At 38.0% G+C, this 26,085-nt stretch overlaps 1 protein-coding gene across 3 annotated transcripts; it reads left to right on the top strand.

Annotated features, from left to right (window-relative positions):
• LOC122992297 (rho GTPase-activating protein 6-like) lies at nucleotides 1-23,618 on the top strand. 3 transcript variants are annotated; one of them, XM_044366060.1, is made up of 13 exons: nucleotides 1-202; nucleotides 16,083-16,242; nucleotides 16,851-16,922; nucleotides 17,793-18,058; nucleotides 18,255-18,450; nucleotides 18,585-18,640; nucleotides 18,721-18,871; nucleotides 18,959-19,107; nucleotides 20,593-20,772; nucleotides 21,633-21,730; nucleotides 21,941-22,197; nucleotides 22,472-22,546; nucleotides 22,820-23,618. In XM_044366060.1, exons 1-13 carry the CDS (start codon nucleotides 62-64, stop codon nucleotides 23,377-23,379), a joined length of 2,361 nt encoding a protein of 786 aa, XP_044221995.1. In that variant the 5' UTR covers nucleotides 1-61; the 3' UTR covers nucleotides 23,380-23,618. The 3 variants fall into 3 exon arrangements, with proteins under 3 accessions (XP_044221995.1, XP_044221997.1, XP_044221996.1); XM_044366062.1 differs by lacking the exon at nucleotides 1-202 and adding an exon at nucleotides 11,002-11,422 and having other exon boundaries at nucleotides 22,820-23,617; XM_044366061.1 differs by lacking the exon at nucleotides 1-202 and adding an exon at nucleotides 11,468-11,781 and having other exon boundaries at nucleotides 22,820-23,617.
• The last annotated feature ends 2,467 nt before the right edge of the window (nucleotides 23,619-26,085 follow it).

Here is a 26,085-nt window from a genome sequence, read left to right on the forward strand (position 1 = left end):
GGCAGAGATATGAATTCCCCCTTACACTTCTTTATTCACTAACTGATGATCTACAGCAGATATGTCCGCTCAAGGACTGTTAAGCAGTGTTTTCTCATGTTCGCTAAGCCCCAAAACTATTTCCAAGCGGAGGCTGAGGCAGACCAGGAGCTTGGACTCGGCGCTGATGCGACGCTATGAAGTTGAGGAGACGACGTACAAGGTCAGTGACCCGACGGCTTCATACGGGGCAAGTTAAGTTATTGTAGCTGTTGTCAGACTTGATTGCTTTAAATGTCAGACAGCATCCAGAAACCCTGTTTTAAAATATAACTGTATTATTCGCGCTGTTTCTTTCAATATGAGATATTAGATCAGATCAGATGCACTGATAATACTGATGTTGGCGTTAAATTAGTTTTATGATGAATGGCTGAATGGCAATAAGATTTTTCATTAACTGAGGGGGTCCTAAGGGGAGTGTATGTGATCCAGATCTTTTTTTCTCACTTGACTTCTGGATCCCAGTTCTGGTTTGTCATTGCACACATGGAGTATCACTTATACAAGAATAAAAAGTCCACATTGAGCTGGATTTGAGCGCACGGCACAGCGTTGCACAATTACTGTATCCAAATTCCGGAAGAGGCTGGAATTCCCTCAAGGAAGATGTGGCTATGTTCCTTTGATCTTAAATGAACATTAAATCACATTTTTCACCTCCAGTAATTATTCTCTGAAATGAGAGGGAATAAAAAGGAAATCGTTTTGTAAAACTATTGCAACATCACCAAATGTATGACTAATGGGGCTAACACCCTAATATGTCGACCTTTGATATAGTTGTGTAAGTGTTGCTGCGTCACTGGACACTAAAAAGTGATTCAAGACAACATCAACATTTTCATAAATGATGTCAGCAGGAACCTTTGCTTGTACTAACTTGCTGAGGTTTGTTGAAAGAAGTATTCCAGGTTATATGGATGAGATAGATGAGATCATAAACATGGTAAGGGTTGTGGTGTTATGATCTATGTTAAAGAAAACATTCAGTGTAAACAGACTGATTCACCCAGTGATACTCTGGAATGTGTTGGAGTTTCCATCACCCTCTCCTCTGAAATGTCCTTTAATGTAATTGTTCTGTATCAACCACCAACTGAAAAGGATGTGTTCTTTGATTATTTCTCTGATATTCTCAAAAAATGTAATGGCAAAGAAGTGCTCTTAAAAGGGGATTTCAATCTCAACTGGTTAGACAGAATACACACTCAATGGGAAAATACAATAACTGGTAAAAACTGTGAGCAGGCTTGTGATGGTTTAATATATACATTAAAGCATATCTAAATGTACTAAAACAATGCCTCAGAAGCATAATAGAAAACAGACTCAGACACTTCATGCTTAAAAATCTCTAAAATCAGGACTGGAAACTGAACATTTGATATATAAAAGCCTTAGAAATAAAGTTACAGGGCAGCTTAGGAAAGCCAAAGCTAATTTCTTTTTTGAGATAATAAGACAGGCAAAAGGGAAAAGTATTGATCAACTCACAGGAAAAGAGCACCCTGAGAGTCGACCTATAGAGCTCTGGTTAAATGGGATTATACAAGATGACAGTTTAGCTGTGGCAAATACTTTTATTGATTATTTTATTTACTCTGTTTTGGAACTGGGTGGTAATTCTACAGAAATCCAGCTTCCAATGGTTTTAAATAACACTGAACACTGAATTTTAAACATACAGATGAGGCAAAGCTAAATAAAATCCTTTCAGCATGATCTAATTCAAGAGCAAAATATATTTGGGGACTTGATACTGTTTTTCTTAAAAAATATAAAGCTGATTTAACTACCCCTATCACTCATAAACCGGTCACTGAAAGAAAGCATAGTCCCTATAGCACTCTGAAGACTGCCATTGTAACTCCTGTATACAAATCAGGTGAGACAAGAGGTAAGCAACTACAGGTCCATTGTTATACTACCTGCCATTTCAAAAGTAGTTGAAAAGGTTGTAGCTGAACAACTGGTAGGTCATCTAAATAAAGAAAATCTACTCCATCCCGTGCAACTTGGGTTTAGAGCAAACCATTCTACTGGAACTGCATGTTGCTACTTCCTTGAAGTCATTAAGGCTAGCCTCGATAAAGGAGGGGTGGTGGGTGCCATATTTCTTGACCTGCGCAAGGCTTTTGATACAGTTAATCACTCATTACTCCTCTCTAAGTTGTCTAAATTCAAACTAAATTAACTAAACTAACTAAATTAAAACATCATATCTAAGAGCCAGCGTTATGGGAGTGCCGCAAGGTTCTACCTTAAGACTATTGTTGTTCAGTGCCGTTAATGATCTTCCATCTGTGTGTGATGGTGTGGAGACCCTGATATATGCAGACAACACAGTCTTGTATGCACACAGGAAAGACACTGAACAAGTTACTGCCAAATTGTCATTAACAATGGAAAAAGAGCGACTCATTTATTCATGTCTCACTCTGAATACTGAGAAAACAGTGACCATGTATTTTTTGAATAAACAAGAACAAAAGGTTTTTCCAAATATTTATGTAGATAGACATAAAAAAGGACAGATACAAATATTGATGAGTTTAAATACTATTCTAGATTGCAATTCTACATTCAAAAGGCATATTAAAAAGAGGTGCCATGCATTGAAATATAACATAGCTAACCTTATTAGGAATTCAGTAACAGTTGAAGCCTCTAAGACATATTTGAATGCAATGATTTTTTCTTATTTTCGTTACTGCATATCATGTTGGTCTCAGGCAAACAAGATGGTCTTTATAGGTCACTTCATAAACAAGCCCTGAAAGTCCTGCACAGGAAATCACAGCAGTATCATCATTGTGATTGTTAAATATAAATATTAAGCTTTGACAAGTCAATTTTGTATTCAGATGTCTGTTTAGTGCATAAGATAATCCATAATGCTGCTCCTCCACTGTTGAGGAGCTTTGTTCAGCTCCGCTCTGAGCAAATGAACAGACCTTCAAGGTCTGCTTCAAGGAGAGAATGTAGCGTCCCTAAACGAGGGTCTGCCTTTGCTCAATTTGCTTTTTCTGTAAAGCCATTAAAGAATGGAATAAATTCCCTGTCAATCTGAAAACCTGCACAGATTTCCATATTTTCATCCGTGAAGTTAAAAAATGGATTTTAAGTAACCAGTCTGGTCAGCGGTATTTTAACATTTTGACAACCTGTTTTTTTTGATATACAGTATGCATGTATTATTTTGACATTTGTACTCTGCTTTGCATTTATTCCTTTGAAATGTGTGTGTGTGTGTGTGTGTGTGTGTGTGTTTGTGTGTGTATGTCTGTGTCTGTGTGTATATATGCCTGTGTGGATGTCAATAGGTTGTTGTTCCATTTGTAGTGGACGTGATAGGTTTTGCTCTGTGTTTTATTGTTTCTGTTCACCTGCCCAGGGACTACAGATGGAAATTAGCTTATAGCAAAATGTGGTACAAAGCATCTTTTCTCTTAGTTTGAGATTAGTGTATTTTGTACATGGTCTTCCTGATATAAACAAATTTAATAAACTAAACTAAACTAAACTGAAAAACTGTCACATTTGGCACCTATTTAGTTGGATGTAACTCAAAAAGATCATTTTTTCACTTCACAAATATTAATGTTATAAGGTCTGAAAAAAGGGGAACTAGTTGTGATGGGTGTGCACTATCAAGCTTCCAACCTGACAATAGTACAAACATGGTAAACAGTCATATGATAAAATGATTCCTTCAAATTTGTGCAATGTGAATCTGTGCATAGTCCTTAGAACAAGATCATTATTATTAAATGACTGCTAATGAGCTCTAAAACCCAAATTTTCGCAAATGTTTTCTCTCCAATTCTGTTTCCATTTAAAGTGAGACTTTTACTTTTTACTTTACTTTGCAAAAAACAAATAAAATCTTGACTTGGCAGCAACTTTAATTTGATTGTCTATGTAGGAATTTCTTTATTAAGTAGCCTTGGAGATGAATGTATGCACACATCTTATAAAGCAGCTGTAGCAGTGCAGTAAAGACAGTTAAAAGCACTGACATTTATGTTACTTAGTAACTTCTACGTAGCAATTAGTAGTTTCTACATTACCAAAGGAAACAAATCAACTAAGTTATTACTGCATATTAGGGCCTATCTCTGTCACATGAAAAAAGATCACTGTCCACGGTGTTCATCTTCATGAGGAGGTATCCTGCTATGTCATCATGAAAGAAAATATCTAAACACATACTTAATTTAAAACCAATTACAAAGACCATTTGTGTCTCTTCTTTATCTGTTTTAGATTCATAATATTTAGTAGGGTCACTTGCCCATAATTTAAGACAATCTATACTGCTGTGCTTAAGTTGGTCCTCATGGTAACACTGTTTGTTTAGTATAATGGAAATGAATTACAGATGTGATATTGTAATAGGCTTATAATGAATACTAGGTATCTGGTCTCTCTTACAGTCATCAACAAGAACTCAAATTCTGCAGCCAGAGCTCGTAGAAATGTAATCACAGTAAATCTGAATGAAACTGATTAATATTGGAGACAACTCTGTGTCGGAGAGGATTTTTAATGTGATTAAAGACTTTGGGGAGTGCTTGCTCGCTTCCTACACCATTATGCTCTTTTTTTTTTGTCAAGGATTGTAAAGTAGGAAAACATTAACCTCACTTCAGACAACAACCCCCAACATATTGCCAGGTATTTGTAGACAGGTGTACTGTCTACAAATACCTTTTGGGGTATTTGTAGACAGTACACCTGTACAATTGTATTTTTCAACAAATCCTTCAAATTGAATGACCAAATACATTGTTTGACCATGTGCACTCCAGAATGACACATAGGAGTGTTTTCTAATCTAGTGCCACTATTGACAGTAATTAGCAGGACAACATCATTTGTCTGTGCCTTCCAAAACTGTTAAAAATCACTATTAAAAAAAAAAGATGTTTTATGATGTAACAACGCTGTGGTTAAGGTCTGGTTAGGTTAGGGAAGGATCATTCTTTCGGGTTAAGATGATCACTTTGTGTTAGTTACTACTTCCTTAAAGCCAGGCGAACTTCATCATCATGGCAACAATAATAACCATGTAAGGTTAGGGGACGATCATAGTTATGGATTTTAAAAAACTTGCGGTTGGAAATATGACACTCTAATTGGAAACAGGAAACAAACAGTGGTCTCCTTTTGCAAAGTCCACTGTTTGCAAGTTTGGGTTAATACATCCACCCAACCCACCTCTGAATGTGGACATTTGTCAATTTATATAGACGTCATCTGAACTGCGCCACTTTTGCAAGTCATAATTACTACGGCCGCTAAATGGCATCTGTCACTCAAACATAACTATATGTCATTTTTGGGCGACTGCCATGACAACCTATTGTGTCGTTGTTGAGAGGACAGTCTGGTATTTTTTGAGCTCCATACTACTGAGCAGAACACAAGCCAGTTGAGCCGAGGTCTGAGTTGTGAGATCCTTCCTGGAGATTCACATGACCATGCTGTCAGCTTACACTGACAGTTAGCAAGAACCTTGCTGTAAACAAAACTCACCTCAGTCAGTAATGAAAGTCACATTTTCTGGGTGAACTAATATCCAACCAGTAGTTCATTCAGGGACAAAAGTATCTAAGAAACTGTTCCAATAACATTGGTGAAGTCAGGTTGACAGTGTTTGCCCTTTGCACCAAACATTGCTGCACCTCCACCCAATAACAGCCCTAGCTCAACAAGACTCTCTTTTATGAGATGTCTTGTAACTCAGGCTGGCCAGGCCTCTAGTAAAACTTTAAAATACCATATTCACTTTCCTGAATGCCATCCAGTGTGTATTTATTGTGCTTAGAAAACAATAAATCACATAGTTAAACATAGGTTTTGTGTAGGACATACCGTGCGCCAAGGCATGCTAATAATGTCTATAATCAATGGGAATCATCATTGCAAAGCATATGGTTTGAGTGTCTAGCCTACTGTATGCTCTGTTATATGTCTCTGATGTATATCTTTCAAATAATCAGCAAGTTATTTGTTGCAGGATTGTGGCATAAAAACACATCATTTACCTTGTTTAAAAATGATTGTCAGTGTGGTATTATTGATCTATGTTATACATGACCTTGCATTTTCCATAGGTTGAATATCACTGTGCTCTATCAAGGGTATACTCACTCAGGGTCTCAGTAGTCTGAGCTGAGATGGAAAGCAGAGACATCTGGTTTACATGAAGAAAGCCTCAACTCTTATTCTCTCACAGTAGAGCAGCATGACCTGATCCCTGGCTACAGTCCCTCAGGCACATATTTCTTCCCACAGGAGACTGTCCATTTGCATGGCATGGAACTTAACCTGTTGGCTTGTGACTGCAGCACCATAGCATCCAGTTTGTGTCTGAGAAAGAGGAAAAATACACAGTGGGTTAGATGTAAACATAACTGTAAAAACATTGTTTCACATTAATTCATTAAAACCTCACTTTCAAGTCACCTTTGTATGGTTACATAAGTGATATTATGATCTGCTTAGTGTAAGTCAAAGGGATTCCCAGCCTTAATAGCTGGAAACCTACACTGAATAACCACATTCAGATCTTTCTGTGGGAATACAGTATATGTCTAGTCAGAAAGTGGCGCCATAACATGATGTAAAAATTATTTTAGTCAGGGTTTTCAAGGTGCAATTTAACCTGATAGAAGAAAGGCATATGAATAGTCTTGGTTTCGGTTATTGTATAGACTCTTAACAGTTGCCCTCTGTGTATCACGCTCAGCAGTGCAACTCAGCAGCAAATAAGATCAATATGTTCACTGGAGAGCATTGTTTTTAGGCTCAAAATCCAATGAACACTCAGAATTGTGGGAGACGAAACATCGAGTTCTCAAAGTTTTATGGGATTAGATCATGAGGAATGTTCGAATAGAATCAGACATTACAAGTTTTAAAGTCTTTTAAGGTAGTGTTAACAATATGTACATTACACTTTTTACTTTTTCTTACATTACACATTTTAAGTATTTAACAACCAGGTAGTGTCCTTGACTTTCTCATGATCCCCTGTGTACATCTGTCCAGCATATTGCAAAACTGTGTAGCTCAAGCCTGGCCTGCACAGTCGCCTACAGAACTGATTTTGAAGTGTTTTGTACAGAATATCATGACTGAAGGCATGACTGCCCAACTGTAAGTCAGTTCCTTTTTAATATGACTATGGTGGATCATTTCTCTGATCCACATAAGTGCCTAGCATTGCAGTCATGTTTTATGTTTATTTAAACTCATTTTGCATTTTCATTTTGGGCTCTTATTGGACTAACCTCTGGGGTATTAAGACCTTGTGAGATATTGGAAAATACTGTATTTTGGTATAACTGCCTTTTTCAATAACCAAACCTAATGTCTGTCATTTGTATTTTAAAACCTGTTTAAATAGTGTCACTATGAAGTATAGTTTGTGGGACATGATGATTTTGAAAAGAGTTCAGCCCCAGGCAGTGTGTGATTTGGTCCTCATTCACTTTGTTCAATGCACAATCCTTTAGCGATGTACCTTTGTAAGTCACTATAAACAGTCAGATCAGATATGCTAGAGTAAAATAGATCTTAATTATCTCAGGTTTGTCTTTGGAAGCTTGTAAACTGCAAGAAATGATAAAGCCTTTAGAGGGAGCCATTCATCATTCTGTCATAGTAACGTTAAGGACCAAATGAGGACATTAATCACTGAGATAAAGATTAAAGGTTGACGGTAGGTAATATGAAAAGATGTGTACCTTCATCTTGTATCATGTGGGTTTAAATTGAAAGTTTTATAAAATGTACACAGTTATCCTGTTACTGCTGTTGTTATTCATACAAGTACTGCACTTTTAACATTGTACATATAGAATATTACTTCATTATTAGGTTTGTTGTATGCTAAAGCAGCACTGCCTTTTGGCCTCATATTTCAAATGCAATTTTAATCTCTCTCTCATCCCCTTTATGTCAAGCTAGATGAGGCTGAATTTAGAGTTCTGTGGTAGATGGTATGATTGTGGTGTATTTTTTACCTGTACCATGACAGCTTTTCTATGGGCATCAGAATCCCTCTGAAATAGAAATATTTGCCATGTTAAATTTAATGTTATGTGTTTTAATGTTAGACATAATTTGAGTGTTATGTCTTAACACACATCTGAATGGCCCATGACTCATTGAGTATATTTGTGGAATAATTTGATGATGCAGAAAAGGAAACGTTGGAGAGTATTGCGCCATCTGATTGTTTGGATGGAATGTCATCTGCATTCCTCTGAGCTTAATGGAGGAGAGATGGCCTGAAGGAGAAAGAGCTTGCTGGAAACTAAAAACTACTCAACTTGGGATGCACCGATCCGACTTTTTCTGTCCTGATACCGATACCTGAGTTTTGGGTACTGGCCGATACCGAGTACTGATCCGATACCAGTGTTTAATTGATAAGCTGTATGCCTCACCATGTGGAAGAGACTGGAATTGTTCTTTTATTTGCAAGGCAAAATCAGGCTTGACTCAAAATTTGCTTTCCTAACTTTGTAAAATAAAATGTACCAAATAAATACATAGATGTAAATGTACTGAATTGTTACTTATTAAAATAATGGTATCTGATACCAGATCAGCCCATCGTCACGATACCCGATCCAGCTATTGGAGTCAGTATCGGACTGATATCAGTATTGGTAACGGTGCATCTTTCTACTTAACACATGGATCTTGTGACTTTATTAAATGCAAGAAAAAAAATTCAATTAAAATTCAGTTTCTTTTCAAACAACTTTTGATTTGGGAAGCGATGTTCCCTTCTAGGGTTGCAACATTATTTTCATTATCGATTAACCTGACCGTCATTTTTTCAATTAAATGACCAATTTTTGAAATGTAAAAAGATGTAAAAAAATGTTATATTATAATGATATAATTTCCCAAAGGTGAGTTAAAGGTGACATCAAAGGTGACACCTTCAAATATCTTGGTTTTCCAAAACCCAAAGATATTAAGTTTACCATCATATCAAAGTATAGCATTAAGTCATCACATTTGAGAAGCTGAAACGATTACATGGTGTTTTTTCTTTAAAAATGACTTAAGTGCTTAAGGCAAATATTGTGCTTTTTACTCCAGCACATGTATCTCATGGCTGTGGTGACTTTAATGTTCAGGTAAAATTTGACATGCAAAACATTTGGCTAATATGATGTATAGAATAGAATAAAAGCACATCACCAAACAACCTAATAACACACATCTATTGTACACAAAGTATAATAGGCCTCTTTGACAGCGGACATTTTGACTTGTCATAGCAGGAAAAGCACAGGTGTTACCAACATTAATGATGGCTCTATTATATTCAAGTGTTCCAGTAAACCATGACAACTGACAACAACAACTTCTGGAACTGAAGCAACTAAATTGAATTCAGCCATGATTAATTGTATTATTGACACCTGTGCTTTTCCTAACTGTCACAAGTCAAAATCCTATTAGCACTTTTCAGTTTGGTGACCTCATGTATTTCCCTGCATAACCTCTATTTCATCCTGAGCAGAAGTCTAAATCAACCCTGTGTGGGTGTGCAGGGCCTGACTATTTTTAGAGCTAGTCCAATACTAGATTTGATAAGGCCAATAAAAAAATCTGATAATGATATCTCATCTGATATTTGTTTTCAACATTAACATAAACAAACATCAATTTTAAAGAATCAAAGAATTGTGACCGAGATAATTAATGAGTAAGACATACAGTTGAAACCCCCCCCCCCCCACATATCTTTGACAGCTCTGTATTGATATTTCTCGTACTTATTGGCCAATGTACTGTATATACATCTATACCGATATATCTGTGATATGCTAATATCGGCTAATATATCCACCAGGCTGATTATCGGTCTAGTTCTAATTCTTTTCAGCTGTTCTGTCTTTATAGTCTCCTAGCTGTGCTCCACTTTGTGCCAAGCCCGTAGAACCATACACAGATATTAAAAACCAAACCACTCTCTCCCAGACTGATAAATATTCATATGATGTTAATAAACAGTTATCTGAATAAAAACAACAGCTGGTTTTCTTTTAAATTATGTTTTTTTAAAGTTACCTGCGACCAATTTGTTTTCACAACAGTCTCAGTATTCAAGTAGGTAACATTAGACACCTAACCAGCTATATAAGGAAGCCACTTCACCTAGAGTAACCAAACAAACAAACAAAAACATATTTTCTCACATACCTAGTTAGTTGTATCTATATGCAGATAAGTCTGGTTTGGAGATATGTCTAAGATTTCTGCCACAGTTATTTGTGATGCTCACAGCACTAAAAAAGTATCATTCAAAACCTCTCTTCCAGAAATGATGCACCAACACTGTTGTTTTCAGAATTATTTGTTCAGTGGAAAGTAGCTCTAAATGCATTACAAAATATTTGATTCTTTGATTTAAAATAAGTCTCAAGGTACATGTCTATGTATATAAACTGCATTAATTAATCTCAAGACACATGTGAGCAAGCCATAAACAATTGCAACAGTGCAGAGCAGATTCGCCAAGATAACTGTCCTGCTCCATAGCAACAGTTGCCAAGGCTCGTGATGTCATGACCTGGCTCAAGGCCACAAGAAAAGGGAAATGCACTGTGCTAAAGCTTCAACAAAGGATATTATGTATTTAAACAAATTAAGCCAAATTAAAGCGATAACAGAATATTTACAGTATGAGGCGTTGAAGTCAGTGGGATCTATGGTGTATGTGCTGCATGGGTGGTGAGTGTGTGTGTGTGTGCGTGTTGAAAGGTGCATAAAAGCAAGGTAAAGAACTAAACCAGCCACAGCAGAGTCAGCCAGAGACAGTGAGCTGTGCTGCTGCAACGACTTTCACCCCGTGTCTAGACAGCAAGCGTATCAGACGCGTTTTTGACGCGCACGTCACACGCAACAGGCTCTCATTGTAATCCATGCAGCTGTCTGCACCGGCTCCGTACCTGAAGCGTTCATTTACGCTTCAAGTCTATTTCCCTCCGTTTTACGCGCGTCACGACAGTCATACACATTGGGTTCTGAGTGCTTCCAACATGCAGGTGACCTACGCTCAATACTGCACCTGAACGCCTCCAGTATAGACACACCGACGGAGCGCTCGCTGCAGCCCTGCTGACGTGCTCCTCACGCTGTCTAGACACGGCGTTAGAATAACCTGGGAACACACCGGGGCCCTCAGGTGTTCCAAGTTAGCTAACGAGCACCCGCAGAGAACAGACAAGACAGGTGACTCACACAGATAACGGGGTCATCACTCAAGAGCGCCCCTCTTCTTACTTACATAAGAAAAAGAAATATTTACATGACTGAACATTATGTATTATGTACCCACATACAGGTAAGAAGCTTTTCTTTGCTTCCTCAGTGGAGTTTCTTTTTTTAACTTAATAGCACTGACCCTTCCCGACACCTCCTGCCCCCTCCCCCGATCCATTTATCAGCGGTAACGTTATTACAGGGCCTGCGTCTCACCCACCGTGATGAAAATCAGTTCCTGAACACGTTGCGAGAGCTGGACTCAGGCTATAGCGAACATGTGGATGTGTTTGTCTTGTTTCGCCTGGAGTTAAATGGCTTCGGGTACCTCGACAGTAACTACCGGTCTAAAAGTTTGAGGGGTGACTTCTTGGCTGCAGCGACCAGAGTGCTTGTAGTGTAATGGGGGAGCCCCATCTGCAGCGAAGCATCACCTATCTTGTGAGTAGCTGCTGCTGTTGTTGGTTTATTTGTTGGCTTTCTGAGGGTTTTCCTGTATCCCAAATATTTTACAAAGGTGGAGGAATAAGTAGGGAGACGCTAGCCAGACTTTAAAAAGAGTTAAACTATCCTAAAAGGCATGGGAACGTGTAACCCCTTACGGTCAAGTATCCATGTGTCATCGCTTTAGTAGCTTATTTATCATTGGTCCCGATGTTTTGTTAATTATAGAGATTTTCTAATTAGTGTATGAGATTATCTTGAAAACAAAGTGAAAATTGCAGATGCATACGCTGGCAAACGTCTGTACTGCATTCCGTTGAACATATTTATTTATTTATTTATTTATTTATTTATTTATAAATAAATAACAGGATGTGAGTCATTGAATGGCTTTTTTGTTTTGGTAATGAGCTTCAAAGTGAAAGTACACTTCAGTGTTATTCTAGTTTTGTCAGCATTGTTACTCAGACATCTTTTTACATGGATATAAAAAAATAAAATGTAAGAAAAATAATGAAAAGTATACAATCTGCATGTCTAATGCAGAGTTAACTAGAAAAAAATGTGAACAGTGTAAAGGGGCCACTTGTGGAAAGCTCTCCTCATAATGCTCCATTGAATGGCTTCCTGAACACTGGGAAATATTCGTCACCTCACTGGATCTGGTTCAAGTGTGGTTGATTAGTGTAATCTGAGTTTTCAATCTCTATATTGTATGAACTACCTTCCTTGTAGGTTTCCTCTCATTGTATTCCAGGGAGCGCTAATAAAAGCTTTGCATTTCAACAAAGCTTAGGTACTGTGCAGCTCAAGAGAAGTGCACCAGTGAATATTCACTGTAATAGGAGCATAAATCATCAATTTATACATTTCATAAAGTGTACGTTATTGTTGGCTTTGTTGCAACAGTTTATAAATGAATGAACAGAAATAGATGAACAAAATAAAGCAAAAGACAAATAAATGAACCGATTAGTGATTAATAATTGTAACAAACATGAGAATAACGGTAACAATGTTATAGCCTTTTTCTTTTTTTTAGCTTGTAATTCAATTGTCCAAAGATTGTTAGGTTTCTTTCTATAAAGTCAGATGGCTCATGATTTTCTGGAGAGGCAGCCAAGACACATCTGGTTTGTAAATCTTTAAATCAATAAACTAGTGCCATCATCAGTGACTACTGTCAGTATGAGCTCAGCTGAGTGTCTTATCACCACAAAGGTGATAAAAAGTGATGAAATAACTGTGAACAGCTGTTATGGTGTAACTTCCTTGCATTGTGACAACATTTAAAAAAATGATGAAAGGTTGCTAGAAAAGCCCTAGAAAAATGATAAAGTAATTGTTTTTTATAGTTTTACTCACTCATCCATCTTTTTGTGATGTTTTCTGACTGGCTGATGCTGAAATATAATCGTGGCTAACTATCTGCCAACACTAGACAACAAAAAAAACATCTGTGATTGGTTATAATACAGGGTTGAAGTTATTAGGCGTGTCAACTAATTATCAGTTATGCAATATTTTAGTGATCTCTCAAGGGAATTTGTATTAACAATTCAGAGTGCATAATGGATACCCCAATTACACCATTAGGAGTATGCCACAGCTAAAAAGTTAAAATCTCACAGTTAAGTCAAAAATAATAAAATACTGACAGTGTGGCAAATGTTTAACAATACCATCTGGATGTGTCATTTTTCAGAATAGTGGTATGAAGAAATGGATAAAAATTGTGCACTCAAATGTCATGTCTGGACATGATACACTCATACTTATTATTATTATTATTATTATTATTATTATTATTATTATTAAAGAGCTAAAGGGGTATTAAAGTAATTGTAATTCCATGAAGTCCATGTAAGTAATTAACTTTTTGTTGAGGGCATCACTTCACTGACGTAGAGAAACCGTGGGAACCCAGCTCACCCTCTCAGATAGGGAGAAAGTTTCCACTCCAATATAGTCACACCAGAGGAATGTCTCAACAAAATGAGTAGATAACAGCAAACACAACTCACTCACTGCATTTGATACTGTGCCATACAAAGAGCACTTACATGTGGTTCTTTCATATGCTTTTGTGTCCCATTCATCTGTTGCCAGGCTTAAATGATGCAACTGAGGCAAAGAAATACATAAATGGGTAACAGAATACATGTGTGAGTGATTTATGCTGTATGTGGGTGCCCTCTCACCCAGTGCCCCATCCACCAGACCTGTGTTGGTTTCTTTCACTGTCTCAGTTTATTAAAGGACACACAAAAGATGGGTGTTCAGAAAACTTTTGTGAAATGCATAAATGTAAAGCTACGGGGACACAAGCTGCAGACCAGAATGCTTAGTGCAGCCAACTTCAATAACAGATAACTGACTAATAACTGGAGCACTATTATGTAGAAAAGTGTAGCACTCTGTCAAAACCCATAGTTTGTTTTTGGCTGGACCACGACATCGGGGCCAGCCCTATGAATGCAAATGTCCGTGACTGACTGAGTGATGAAGGTACACCATTGGTTGGCCAAAGGCCGCCGAAAGGGCAGCCAAGTATCCCAGAATGCATTTCACACCAAGCGGTAGCGATGGCAGAGATTTTGAGCCAGTCTAAAAGCTGTTGTACTTTTCACTGTAGGACTGTTAATATGTCACTGTAAGTTTTAATATTTTTTCAGGCGAGAAAGTAACCATTTAGATTCCCAATACGTGGTCAGCTTATCCACATAACACCTATTTGGAAATTTGCTCCGACCTCTTCAGAGTTGTGTCAGAGCTGCTGGCCGGGTGAGACGAGCCAGTCATCTCAGCCTCTAGCAGCCTGACTCAGCCGGTTGTTTTATTTTATTAAGCTACATAACAGTTTGGATTTTTATTATAGCTACATTACAGACTGAATAACATAATTTACTGCATCTCGCGGTCAATGAGGATATATTTTCTGAGAAAAAAGTGTTAGTGGAGCTGAGTTTAGATTATTTTGTCAAAGTACAGTCAGGTAGTTGTGTTGAAGCTGAGCTGCTGCTGTCAGCAAATACACTGCTGTCCCAATTGCAGAATGATCATACTGCGTCCTCCCATCCTCTGACGTTTGTACTCCCGAGTCGAACTTGCCAAGTCTGAACTTGGTGTACTTGGTTTTGGGAAAGGCGCTATGTCAAATTGGCTTCAGTCAAAGCCTGACGCACTTCCTCTAGCCTTTCATACGTTGTCCAACCATATATGAGGTTTTGACCTAATCTTGTTTAATCACTAGGTGGTACGTGGATATTAGTAGTTAATAATACAAATATATTCTGTATTAATATTAGAATCTGTTGGAGAGCTACATTATAATAGCAATAAAATGATTGCATTTGCTGCCTGTTTTCTACAAACAACTATTCATTAAGTTATCTTGCTTGTGCATTATGTCTTCCTCTGAATACGTTTTCTGTTGCAAATGCAAACTGGTTGGCCTCTGACCATGAGCTAGAGGAAGACTTGTGCAGTATATTTTCTGTACATATGCATGCTGTACTTTGTCATGCTGCATGTGTACTACAAAAAAAAGTACGCTACTGTAGCACAGTCCTAATTCTCATTTAATGGGAGTGAGCCACTTTAGTGTAAGCCTTATCTTGATAATGAGTTACTAAGCCTCTTTGGAACATGGCTCGTATGATTGGCTTGACTGTACTGGATCAAAGCACTGTAATCTCGAGCATGGAGATAGACAAAGGTTGAGGATTTTAGATCAGAGTATTTGACCCGTTGTTAGCGTTAAACCACCAGAATTTATCGTCTGTAGCAATTGTTTACTAGTGAATAACTCCAGTTCATCTTTTGATTTTGCTAATTGCTTTTAAAAATCCCTCACTGGAGAACAGGAGTTCTTACAGATTATTAATCATATCAACAACTCATGATTCTCTCTTCTACAGTCAGAAAAAACAAATATGTTAGATTACATAAACTGCTGCATACCCACATCAAGAGGTTGACACCTTTTTTTTTTTAAAGATTTCTCCTTCGATAAGCATACCAACAACGGAAGACAGTCTCTGTAGTGTAGCTGTCAGCTTTTGTCATGGGAAACAGCAAAAGATTAATGTTGCCATCGTTTTCAGCTGGCAAGTGAAGCAAAGTTACCTGTCAGTGCGTGCCCACTGATGGGCTTTTAGAGAGTGTGACTGGTCATGAACTTAGAAAGTGACAGCAGTGATAGATGTATCTGATGTGTAACGTGTGCGTGTGTGTGTCTGTGTCTGTGTCTGTGTGCGTGCGTGTGTGTGTGTGTGTGTGTGTGTTTGTGTCCTCAGGGTGACTTCACCTGGAACAGTGTTTCAGGACGTCGCGTTGGCCTGAAGCCCGTCCCCCTGCAAAGCCTCTCAGAGTTGGAAAGGGTTCGTCTCCAGGATGTGGCCTTCAGGCGACTGCTTCAGGATCGCGACCTTGGCTGCCACATCACCATCCCTAAATGTATTAGAACACACATTCTCTCTCTCTCTCTCTCTCTCACACACACACACACAAACATTTAGAGTCACCTTATCCCAGGCAAAAGCTTGTCACAGCACGCCTTCTAAAACACATGCAGAACATGTCTCTTTTGTTTTGTTTTACATGCAAACAGTTATTTTGCTTTGATGTAAAAGACTGTAGCGCTCTTAAACTCTTGCTGCATGATTGATTTCATGGTGTGACATTGTCTACTTTTACTGTAACATGCTTCATCGCAGCCTATTTATGAAATTTATGTGTTAGTTTTCTCAATAGACTCCTTATCCTGCTGTCTACACTCATGCTAAACTTCAAGAATCTCATTTTTGGGGGGGATGTGAACAAAGGAAAATAATGTTTGAAACTTCTGTCTTTTGAAAGAGCATTTGTACAGAGGTTATGAATTGAGATTCACACTGCACATCTTTGTTTTGACACTTTATGCAGTTTGCATGCATTTGTTAGCTCTTTGAAATCATGTACTAGTTTAGAAAACAAGACCCAGAATATCAAGTGGAGCAAGCAAGAACAAGAGCATACTAACTAGGGTTTTGTATTTAATTATGACTCCTATGCCTTTTTTTCAGATGGCCACAAGCATAAGAAGTCACTTATGCGGAAGTTGGATTCATTATCTAAAGAGAAGAGTAAAGACAAAGGTAATGAGGGGTTGGATAGCCACATAGACAGCGTATTGAGTCACAGGGCAGTGTTATTCCGATTGTCCTTTATTAACAAGCTTTCATTGCTCTTGCACAGCATGATGTAATAGCAGTATAGTGGGAATTTGAGTGCTCTACATGAAAAAAATATGTTCAGATAAGACTTTCTAACACACACTCAGTGATAATATTATTGTTAGTCCAATCCAGTGAAGATAAACACAGCTCTTTTTTTTTTCTTAGGTTTGTGGGGGCCTATCAGGTTTTCATCCCCCCTCAGTTTCTAGCCTTGTCAGACACTTGAAAAGATACTCTGATCCTTTTTGATGAAGCTCTATTGATTCATTGAAGCAGACATTCTCAGCTGTTCTTACCCACAGAGCACTGAGTGATCAGAATCTCTACCATTGCAGTAAAGAAGTCTCAAAGGGAGCTGAGAACTTCAACCACTGCACTGCCCCGCCCATTGCAACAATCTGGCAGGAAAGTGATGTTCTCTGTTAGACAGGCAGTCAAGGGAAATAACAAAAACAATCTTAAATGGTGGCTCATTCATTATAGCCTGTCCTCCGGCATGGCCAACCCTCTCTTTCCTCTTTTCCCCTTTTGTTTACAAAGGCACTTTAGAAAGTATGTGCTCCTTGACTCTAAATATTGAGTGTGTGCTGCAAAGCACTGTTTGTGGTGTCTCGCTTGTCATAATTATTCTGAGCAGTATTTTTTTTAAAAGTTCAAGAAAAGGATAAAATATATAATACACTGACATGACTGACACATCTGAAGGGTAACTCAACATCACCCAGTTAACTTGTAGACAAGGATATGAAGTTAAGGTCTCCCTGTCTTGCCCTCCCCCCCCTCACACAGAGACTACGCCCCAGGCGTTTGGCATACCTCTGTCGCAGGTCATATCCAACGACCACACACACAAGCAGAGGCATGATCCCCCGCGGGAGGAGCACAGTGACCCCACTGAATTGATGCTATCCTTCCTGCACCTCAATTCCAACTTCAAGAGGGCCAATAAAGAGCAGCTGTCCAGCAGCAACTCGTCCCTGAGCTCCACTTCTGAGACACCTAATGAATCACCTCTGCTCAGCATACCAATCGTAGCCCCACGGACACGCAGGAGGGTAGGCTTTTCTGTCAATAAACCTGGCACACTGGAAGCTGTCTGATTACACATGCACACTAGATGTCTCTGGGAGTGCATGGATATTCATTCAGTGGGTGAATGGTGCAGCCAGTAAAATACCGCAGCACATTTTATCAAAACATTTGATAAGTAGCTTATCCATTCAATGTGGTTTTCATCCATCTGCTTTAAAGGGCGGGGTGTCTGTGGATTGCATCACTGACCTTGATGATAACCAGTCTTGTCTCTTGGAGGCCCTCCAGCTGTCCCTGCCAGCAGAGGCAGCAGGCAACAGGAAGAAGCGCCACGACAAAAAGCTGAGCCTTAACCCTATTTACAGACAGGTGCCCAGGGTTGTGGATGTCTGCTGCCAGCACCTGGAAAAATACGGTATTTAAGACAGAACATAATAGTTTAGATTAGCAATGTGCAGCATATCTCTGGAAACTTGTACACTTTAATGACTTTGACTCTAATTATTATTCATTGCTCTGTTGGCAAAATACATCTTCATCTTTTCTCAGGCCTACAGACGGTTGGAATTTTTCGTGTTGGGAGTTCAAAGAAGAGAGTACGACAGGTAAGATTTCAGCTTGCTAGCTTTATAGCTTTGAAATGCATATGCTTTTGCTGTATTAATTACTGTAATATTTCATCCAGCTTCGTGAGGAGTTTGATCAGGGATGGGAGGTACATTTGGATGAGGAGCACAGTGTCCACGATGTAGCTGCTTTGCTTAAAGAATTCCTCAGAGACATGCCTGACCCACTGCTGACAAGAGAACTCTACACAGCCTTCATCAACACAATGTGTGAGGAACACACACACAAACAAAACATAACAAAAAAGCACCAATGCTTGTGGTTGTGTTATAATTGGTGGACTTCCTTTTCTGCAGTGCTGGATTATTCAGACCAAGAGTGCGCCATCCAGCTCCTGATGTTTTTGCTTCCTCCCTGTAACTGTGACACGCTGCAGCGCCTCCTCTGCCTGTTGTCCACTGTGGCTGCACATGCTGAGGACATCCTGGACAAGGAGGGACATGAGGTGAGGAAACTTTAAAAGAGCACAGGCCTCATTTTCATAGCAGTGCTAACATGGGTTTGAGTGGCATTTGTGATATGCACATGAAGCACACGATGAGGCAAAATGGGGTCTGTCACGATGCATGATGAATAAATGCAATGTCCACCAAGCACAAACAAATATGTTAAGGAAATGAGCAGCTATCACAAGATAATGCTGACTAACAAGAGTAAGGCAGAGAGTAAGTTTATTTGATTATGATAAATCCCTATGCCCAGTGAAAGGCAGTTGGACAGATGAGTGTTACATCTGAAGCCTCTAATTTGAAGAAAATGATGTGCCAACGTGCAGCACCATTATTTATGAAGATTCATTATGGGTATCTTGATTAAATGATGTACAACCAACATCAGCGTGCTGCACAATAGCCACACAAACATTGTGTTTCTGAATACATCTTATTGTTTGGTCATAATTTCTTATTGTCCCAGTTTATATGTTTTAAACAACCATGTTTTAAAACTATGAGGTGCATTGTGTAAGTATAGTTTATCTCAACATCTGCATTTTGCATTTTTTTTTTACTCCATAAAGCCAGTCTGGACTCTCTTCTCCCAATTATTTGTCATCACACTCTCCTTTTTATATTCCATTTCCCAATTCTTTTATGTATAGCACAGTATATACAGCACAGTGTGTATGTACACATACTCACACCTATACCTGAAATCATTGTGATTGTGCACATGGCATAGTGCTATGTACTAATCATCTCGATTCAGCTGTTAAACTTGAGCCCAAAGTGTTGCCCTTGTGTTGTAACAATCATCTTTTTTGTGTTACTTTTATGGCTACTATTTGTCATAATGGAGATGAATGGTTTCCCACGGATATAAACACAGTTAAGTCTTGGCCTCTGTGATAGATCATAGACATGTTAACGGTGAACAGAGGGGCTCTTGGGTCTCTTTGAACAAAGGAGGGCATAGCCAGCCTTATTAATGGCGGTAGGGCTGTGTTAGGTGCACATTCCCAACATTTCCTGGGTGCCAAAGAGGGTTTGTCGACAGCAATAGACTCACATTCTTAATACAATAATTACCCTATGCATGTAAGAGTTTTCAGTCCCTTGTGTAAGCAAGTGTTGGGTAAATGAATAGAAACTCTAAGCTAAGTTATCTCCATTGTTACCTTTTTATATAAATCAGTCTAGAAAACATTTTGTTTTTTTAAAATAGGGGTCAAATCTGGGTAATTATGGATAATAATTTGGTTGTGATCTGAAATGTTTAATAGCAAAGCTGCTGAAAAAGATACATTTTGTTTTAACCTGATGATCATTAGTTAGAAATCGAAGAAATGAGTAGAAGTGCCATGTAGAAGGGTTACTGGGATGCTTACAACATTGCAGCTGCAAGACTGCACCTACCATATGACAGTCTCCAGTGAAAGTGTCAGTGTAGACTGTCCAGACATGCTGTATAAATTCTGTCTTGATTTGTTTAGATGACAGGAAACAAGATGACATCACTAAATTTAGCCACCATCTTTGGACCCAACCTCTTACACAAGCAAAAAAACTCTGACAAAGAGTTTGCCGTTGAGAGTTTTGCCCGTGCAGAGGAGAGTGCAGCCATCATCAGCGTGGTCCAACGGATGATCAATACATATGATACGCTTTTTATGGTAAGCCATCCTTATTGCAAACCAAAAGGCATTTAAACAGTAAAGGACAGATGAGGCGTCTTATCAATCTCCAGGTCTGAGTCAAGTCTTTATTTGGAATTCCTAAGCTTAATAGAGTGGAGCCACCTAATGTAATGTAAACATTAGCTTTATAGGTTTTCACAAGGAATAGGTTTTTACAGTCACTTATAAAACAAAGTAGAAACACAGTAAAACTCAGAAATCCATGCAATATGTTTTTCCACTCCTGAACCTTGTGAAGTTAAGCTCAGTGAATGCTTCTTTCAGTACAAGGCAAATGAGAAGCTTCACTAGAGAGGTTAATAAGTGCCATTCCAGCCTCCGTTTTTTTTTTTTTAAAGTAGATAATGACTCGGCACAAGGGCAAGATCCCCATCTACATTATATTTTCTGCTGTTCTCCAGAAAATTGAGTGGTAATGCACTTAATTGGAATACCCGAAAATGATCTGTTAAGGAAGCGGAAAGGCAAAAAAGCTTGTCATTTGCTTTGCATCATCAGTAATGCTTTTCTAAACTGCTGATAATTTCTTTCTGTGTATACCATACAGTACAAACATCCTCCTGCAATTGCATATTCCATCACAGATACTGTGTAACTACTGGAAATCTACTAATTATTTGTGTAAACGAGCAATTCATTAAATGTGGTAAACTTCTTTAACAAAGATACTGATTAAGTGGTAATGCCAATATTTGCATGCGGCACAGAGACACCAACTAATAGGAACAAGTGTAGACTTAATGTCCTTGTTTAGTATGTTCAGTGAATGTGATTCATGATCACTGTCACCCCTCATTATGAGCTTCAGTGAAACTAAGTTCTTGTTCTTCTCCCAGGTTCCTGCAGACCTGCAGAATGAGGTGCTGATGAGTTTGCTAGACACTGATCCTGATGTTGTGGATTACTTACTGCGGAGGAAGGCCTCTCAGTATTCGTGAGTTTCTGCCTTTTGTCTCACTGAGTGTTTGTGCTGTCCATCTGTCCAAATGTCCAAACGATCAAAATAAGGCATGTTATGTCTCATGATTACCCCCTAGTGAGATGTTTTTTGCATAACTGTCCATATGCCTGGCACTTACATCAGCAGAAAGTTATGTAATATTTAAAGGTTAATAACCCATTTTTTTCTTTTTTGTTTCTGCAGAGATTCAGGCATTCTCAGACCAGATAAGCCCTTCTCTTTGACTGATAGACACTTATCCAATGACTCCATCAAAGCATCTAGTGGGGAGGTGTCTCCCTATGACAATAACTCCCCTGTTCTGTCAGATCGACTGCTGTCCACTGCCGACAGTAGTCCACGCTCAGACGGGATCACCGGACTTTCAGGGCAATACAAATTCAGTGGCCACTCAAAAGAAGGATCTGGCAACACCTCTCCTGTATTGTCTACATATAAAGGTAAATTAAATTTGTTGCAAAATATATTAGTCTAAGGTATTCTGTAATTTAATCTTGATTAGTAGTGTTCTCAAAGAAACAAATATATTTGAAATTACAGCTCCTCTTATGCTTGGTGCACTGGCCACTAAAACAAGTCTCATTTCAACAAAGACTAATGATTTTGTTAGATTTAAATTTATGGGATATGTTGCTGTTTTTTTTCATTTTTCATTGATATAATGATCTATTAAACCAAATTATGTCATCCTCTTGATTCTTTGGTTTCTATTAGAGGGCTCAACTGATAATTTGTGGGATGCCTGGCATGAACTGTTCAACAAGGATTTTACCGGCCATCGCATCACTGGTAATAGAATCCTCTTTATGGGTTGCTCCAGATGGTCTTGAAATATGTGTATTTTTTATTTATCGGGGACAATGCACATGAATCAACATTGACATTTTAACAACATCAGTGTAAACGTGCCAGGGTTAGCTAAACAGCTAATTTGCATCTGTGTCCTGACACAGATAAAAATTGACAAATAGATTAAAAAACTTCAAACATGAAAAATGCATCACAACCCTTTGTCCTAACAAATGTAATGAATGCTGGATGTTAATGAATGGTCTCTCTCAGGCTCCCTTGGAGACATGTCAGAATGTGAGTCGTATGGATCATCTGAGGGGCTGAGCAGTCACCAAGGTAACAACAAGCTGCTCATCAGACCAACGCAAACCTCATTGGGTGGTTTGGAATACATGCCGCACCTCCCGGTGACTCGCAGCAGCAGCGGCCCTCATGACCAGAGAGGACAGAGACAACCAGAATCATCATTACATCAGGGACTGAGCGGCCAATCAGGAGCCCTCAGCTCGGACAACTTAGCAGAAAGGACAGGACACCCAGTTGGTCCGTTCCATAAGGTCAGAAGAGATAGTTTGTCCTCTCTTCACTACTCCGGACCTCTAAGGGAGACTCATATTTCTCATTCCACACCCTCCATCTTCTCGTATCAGCACAACCCCCAAACCACACAACAATCCCAACAGAGCAACACCCCCAAAATTGAAGATACTGCAGATGCCTCTGGACAAGAAAAAGGCTCCAGTACACCGAACTTGCAGACAGAGAGATGGCATATATGGCCGATTCTGTCAAAAGACAATACAGATGCCCTGCCAGAAACCTTGGTGTGATGCACCTTTGGCTCTGTGAGCTACACTGAAGATAACTTTTAGAGAAAGAGGTAGTTCTCCCGTCATACAGTATCATCAGTTGCTGAGATGCTATCTGTTTGTAGTTCTAGTGGATGTATCTAATTGATAAACTGTGTTGATAAACTGTGTTCTGGTGATGGAACTGTTTCTTAGATGTGTTGTCATTGATATTTGGCTGTACCGTAAACTGTTACTATATATATATTATACTTATATTAGTATATATATTATACTACTATATATACATATAATTATTATATTATACTTATATTAGTATATATTATACTACTATATATACATACATGTTGTGTTTGTAAACATAATAAAAATATTATTAGTAATTATTATTAGTGACAATTTATACAATTCTTGTATAAAGTCATTTTTCACATTTGTAGATTATTTCAAAGTGTTGGAGTGTTTTACATAAAGATGTGCAACTCAACCATCAAAAACTTGTATTTACACTTGAATGTCAAAATTAGACCTGAACATTATTAATGTTCAAGTTGAAGCCATGAATGTTTGCTAAATGCTGAATGTAAATTATGAATCTTGTTTACGTTGTAATATTGCTTTAGATGTGTTGTATAATATGTACTCTAGCTAGTTTCATGTAGTTTTGTTACAGGCTCTAATTGTAATCTACTTGCAGTTTGTGTCTACGTTACCACCCATGGCTTGCTTACATTTTCCAGAAAACTAAAACTGGAAACATTACTGTATATTCTATAAAATACAGAAGATAGATTTTAATGGTAGTTTAAAAATGACATCTGTCACATTTCAGCACTTGTTTCCAGCTTGTTAACACTTCTCCTTTTTGTGTTGGACATTGAATTATTGTTATACAACATTTCAAAGAATGTTTCTGTAAATACACCGTATTTTTTTAATTTAATCAGAAAACAATTATAAATGTTTTTCTAGTTTCCATTAAATAAATGGCTGTTTATTTTAATAGAGATGTCAACCAGTTATTAAATGGTTTGATTGTCATTTTTATGCATATCATTCGTTTTAGCCTATTCTGTCTGATACATTTGAATCCACTGGAAACAACATAGCACTCAAAATATTGCTTTCTTTCATCACTGGTATCAGTCTTTGACCAGTCTTTTGGACACGGCTGTAAATGTGAGGCTGCAAGAGTTTGTACTTTCTTGTACACTGTAGACACACCCTGAGTATAATATACTACATAGACAAAGGTAGTATTGGATCAGTTCTATGGTGTGATATGAGACTTACTATATAGAAATGAAACAAAACTGGATATAAACTAAAAACAAAGTGAGTTGAGCTGTTTAAGTTGTACCTCCATGCATAGTGGTATAAGACATGCAGTTATTTGTATCTTTGTTCAGATAAAATTCAGTATCCATCTAAAATTTAGTATGCACCCTCTACTGTACCTTGCATTTAAAACGTGGACTGTGGACAATAGTTGCCCTGGGTGCCATGTCTTTGGCAGGAAGTGAGTGGCACTTGCCAAACCTTACTGAATCTGACATTGTTATAGTATAACATAAAAATACTGTATGTATGCCCATCTACATTACTGTAAAGACAGTTTATATATAAGTATAATTGTGTAGAACCAAGAAACAGAGTCTTTAGGCTTTCTATGTCTCTTTTGTATACCAGTGGATGCTTGAGGCTGGTAGGCTCTGTCTATGCTTTTACTTCTATTACATACAATTGCCATTGCATAAATTACTCTTAAGTACATCAAGATTCATCTTAACAGGGTTTTCTGTTGCTATTACATGTGATTTTTAATAATGATAGTCATAAAATATATTAGCAACAATGTTAGAAAGGACTGAGGATGAATTGAAAAGCCAACAGTGTGCATATTGAACTTCTGTGAGTGTATTCTGGTGTAATATAACAATGGAACCAGACCCTTTAGCTTGAGAATTTGTTCATTAAACAGCATGAAGTCAAAATCAGATGGTTACCTAATTGTGGCAGGCAGTACAGATTGTGCCCCCTAAAACATGTTAATTTGTCACCTGTAGAAAACAATGAAACAGTTACCTGATTCGGCCACAAGGGGGAAGCATAAGATAAGGAAACTGTTGGGCATGTTCTTGCTTCTTCAAACTGCAACCTTCCAACACTGAATAGCTGATAGAAGTCCAATTACTATTTCGTGAATTGTATGGTGGCTGTTTAATATTTTTAAAGATGTATTCTAACAGTCTATTTTGTGTAATATTACCTTGTTTTATCAACATTAATCTTGCTTCATGTAAATAAGAGATCTGAGATGAGCTGAGACAATAATCATACAATATAGTCACATTTAATGATAAATAAACTTTTAAAGTAGTGGAATTGCAAGAAGCACTCACTAAAAGTATGCAATGATGCAGAAAATGACTGCCATTGAAATCTGGTACCAATTACACATAGTTTATAAAACTCTGGGAATGTGTATTTGATGATAGTACAGTATGATTAGTTGCCTTGAAATGGTGGAAATGATTCATATGACTGAAATTGCACAATTTAATAGACTGCATTATAAAATTGAGTTATAAAGTAGCTAGTAAGTTAAATTTTGACAGTAAAATTCCCCGCCTTGAAAATAAACTATTTTCTTGTTAAGTAAAGCTATAGGGATTTTCTTAACACTGAGATTGGTGTTTAAACTTTCTAGGCCATATCTGACTCCAC

The sequence above is a fragment of the Thunnus albacares genome, chromosome 11, assembly GCF_914725855.1.
Source record: "Thunnus albacares chromosome 11, fThuAlb1.1, whole genome shotgun sequence".
Classification (NCBI taxonomy): Eukaryota; Metazoa; Chordata; class Actinopteri; order Scombriformes; family Scombridae; genus Thunnus; species Thunnus albacares.

Coding starts and splice junctions, on each gene's coding strand:
- LOC122992297 (XM_044366060.1), top strand. CDS start 62: ATGTCCGCTCAAGGACTGTTAAGCAGTGTTTTCTCATGTTCGCTAAGC. Junction 22,198..22,471: donor TGTATTGTCTACATATAAAG/GTAAATTAAATT, acceptor GGTTTCTATTAG/AGGGCTCAACTGATAATTTG. Junction 22,547..22,819: donor TACCGGCCATCGCATCACTG/GTAATAGAATCC, acceptor GGTCTCTCTCAG/GCTCCCTTGGAGACATGTCA.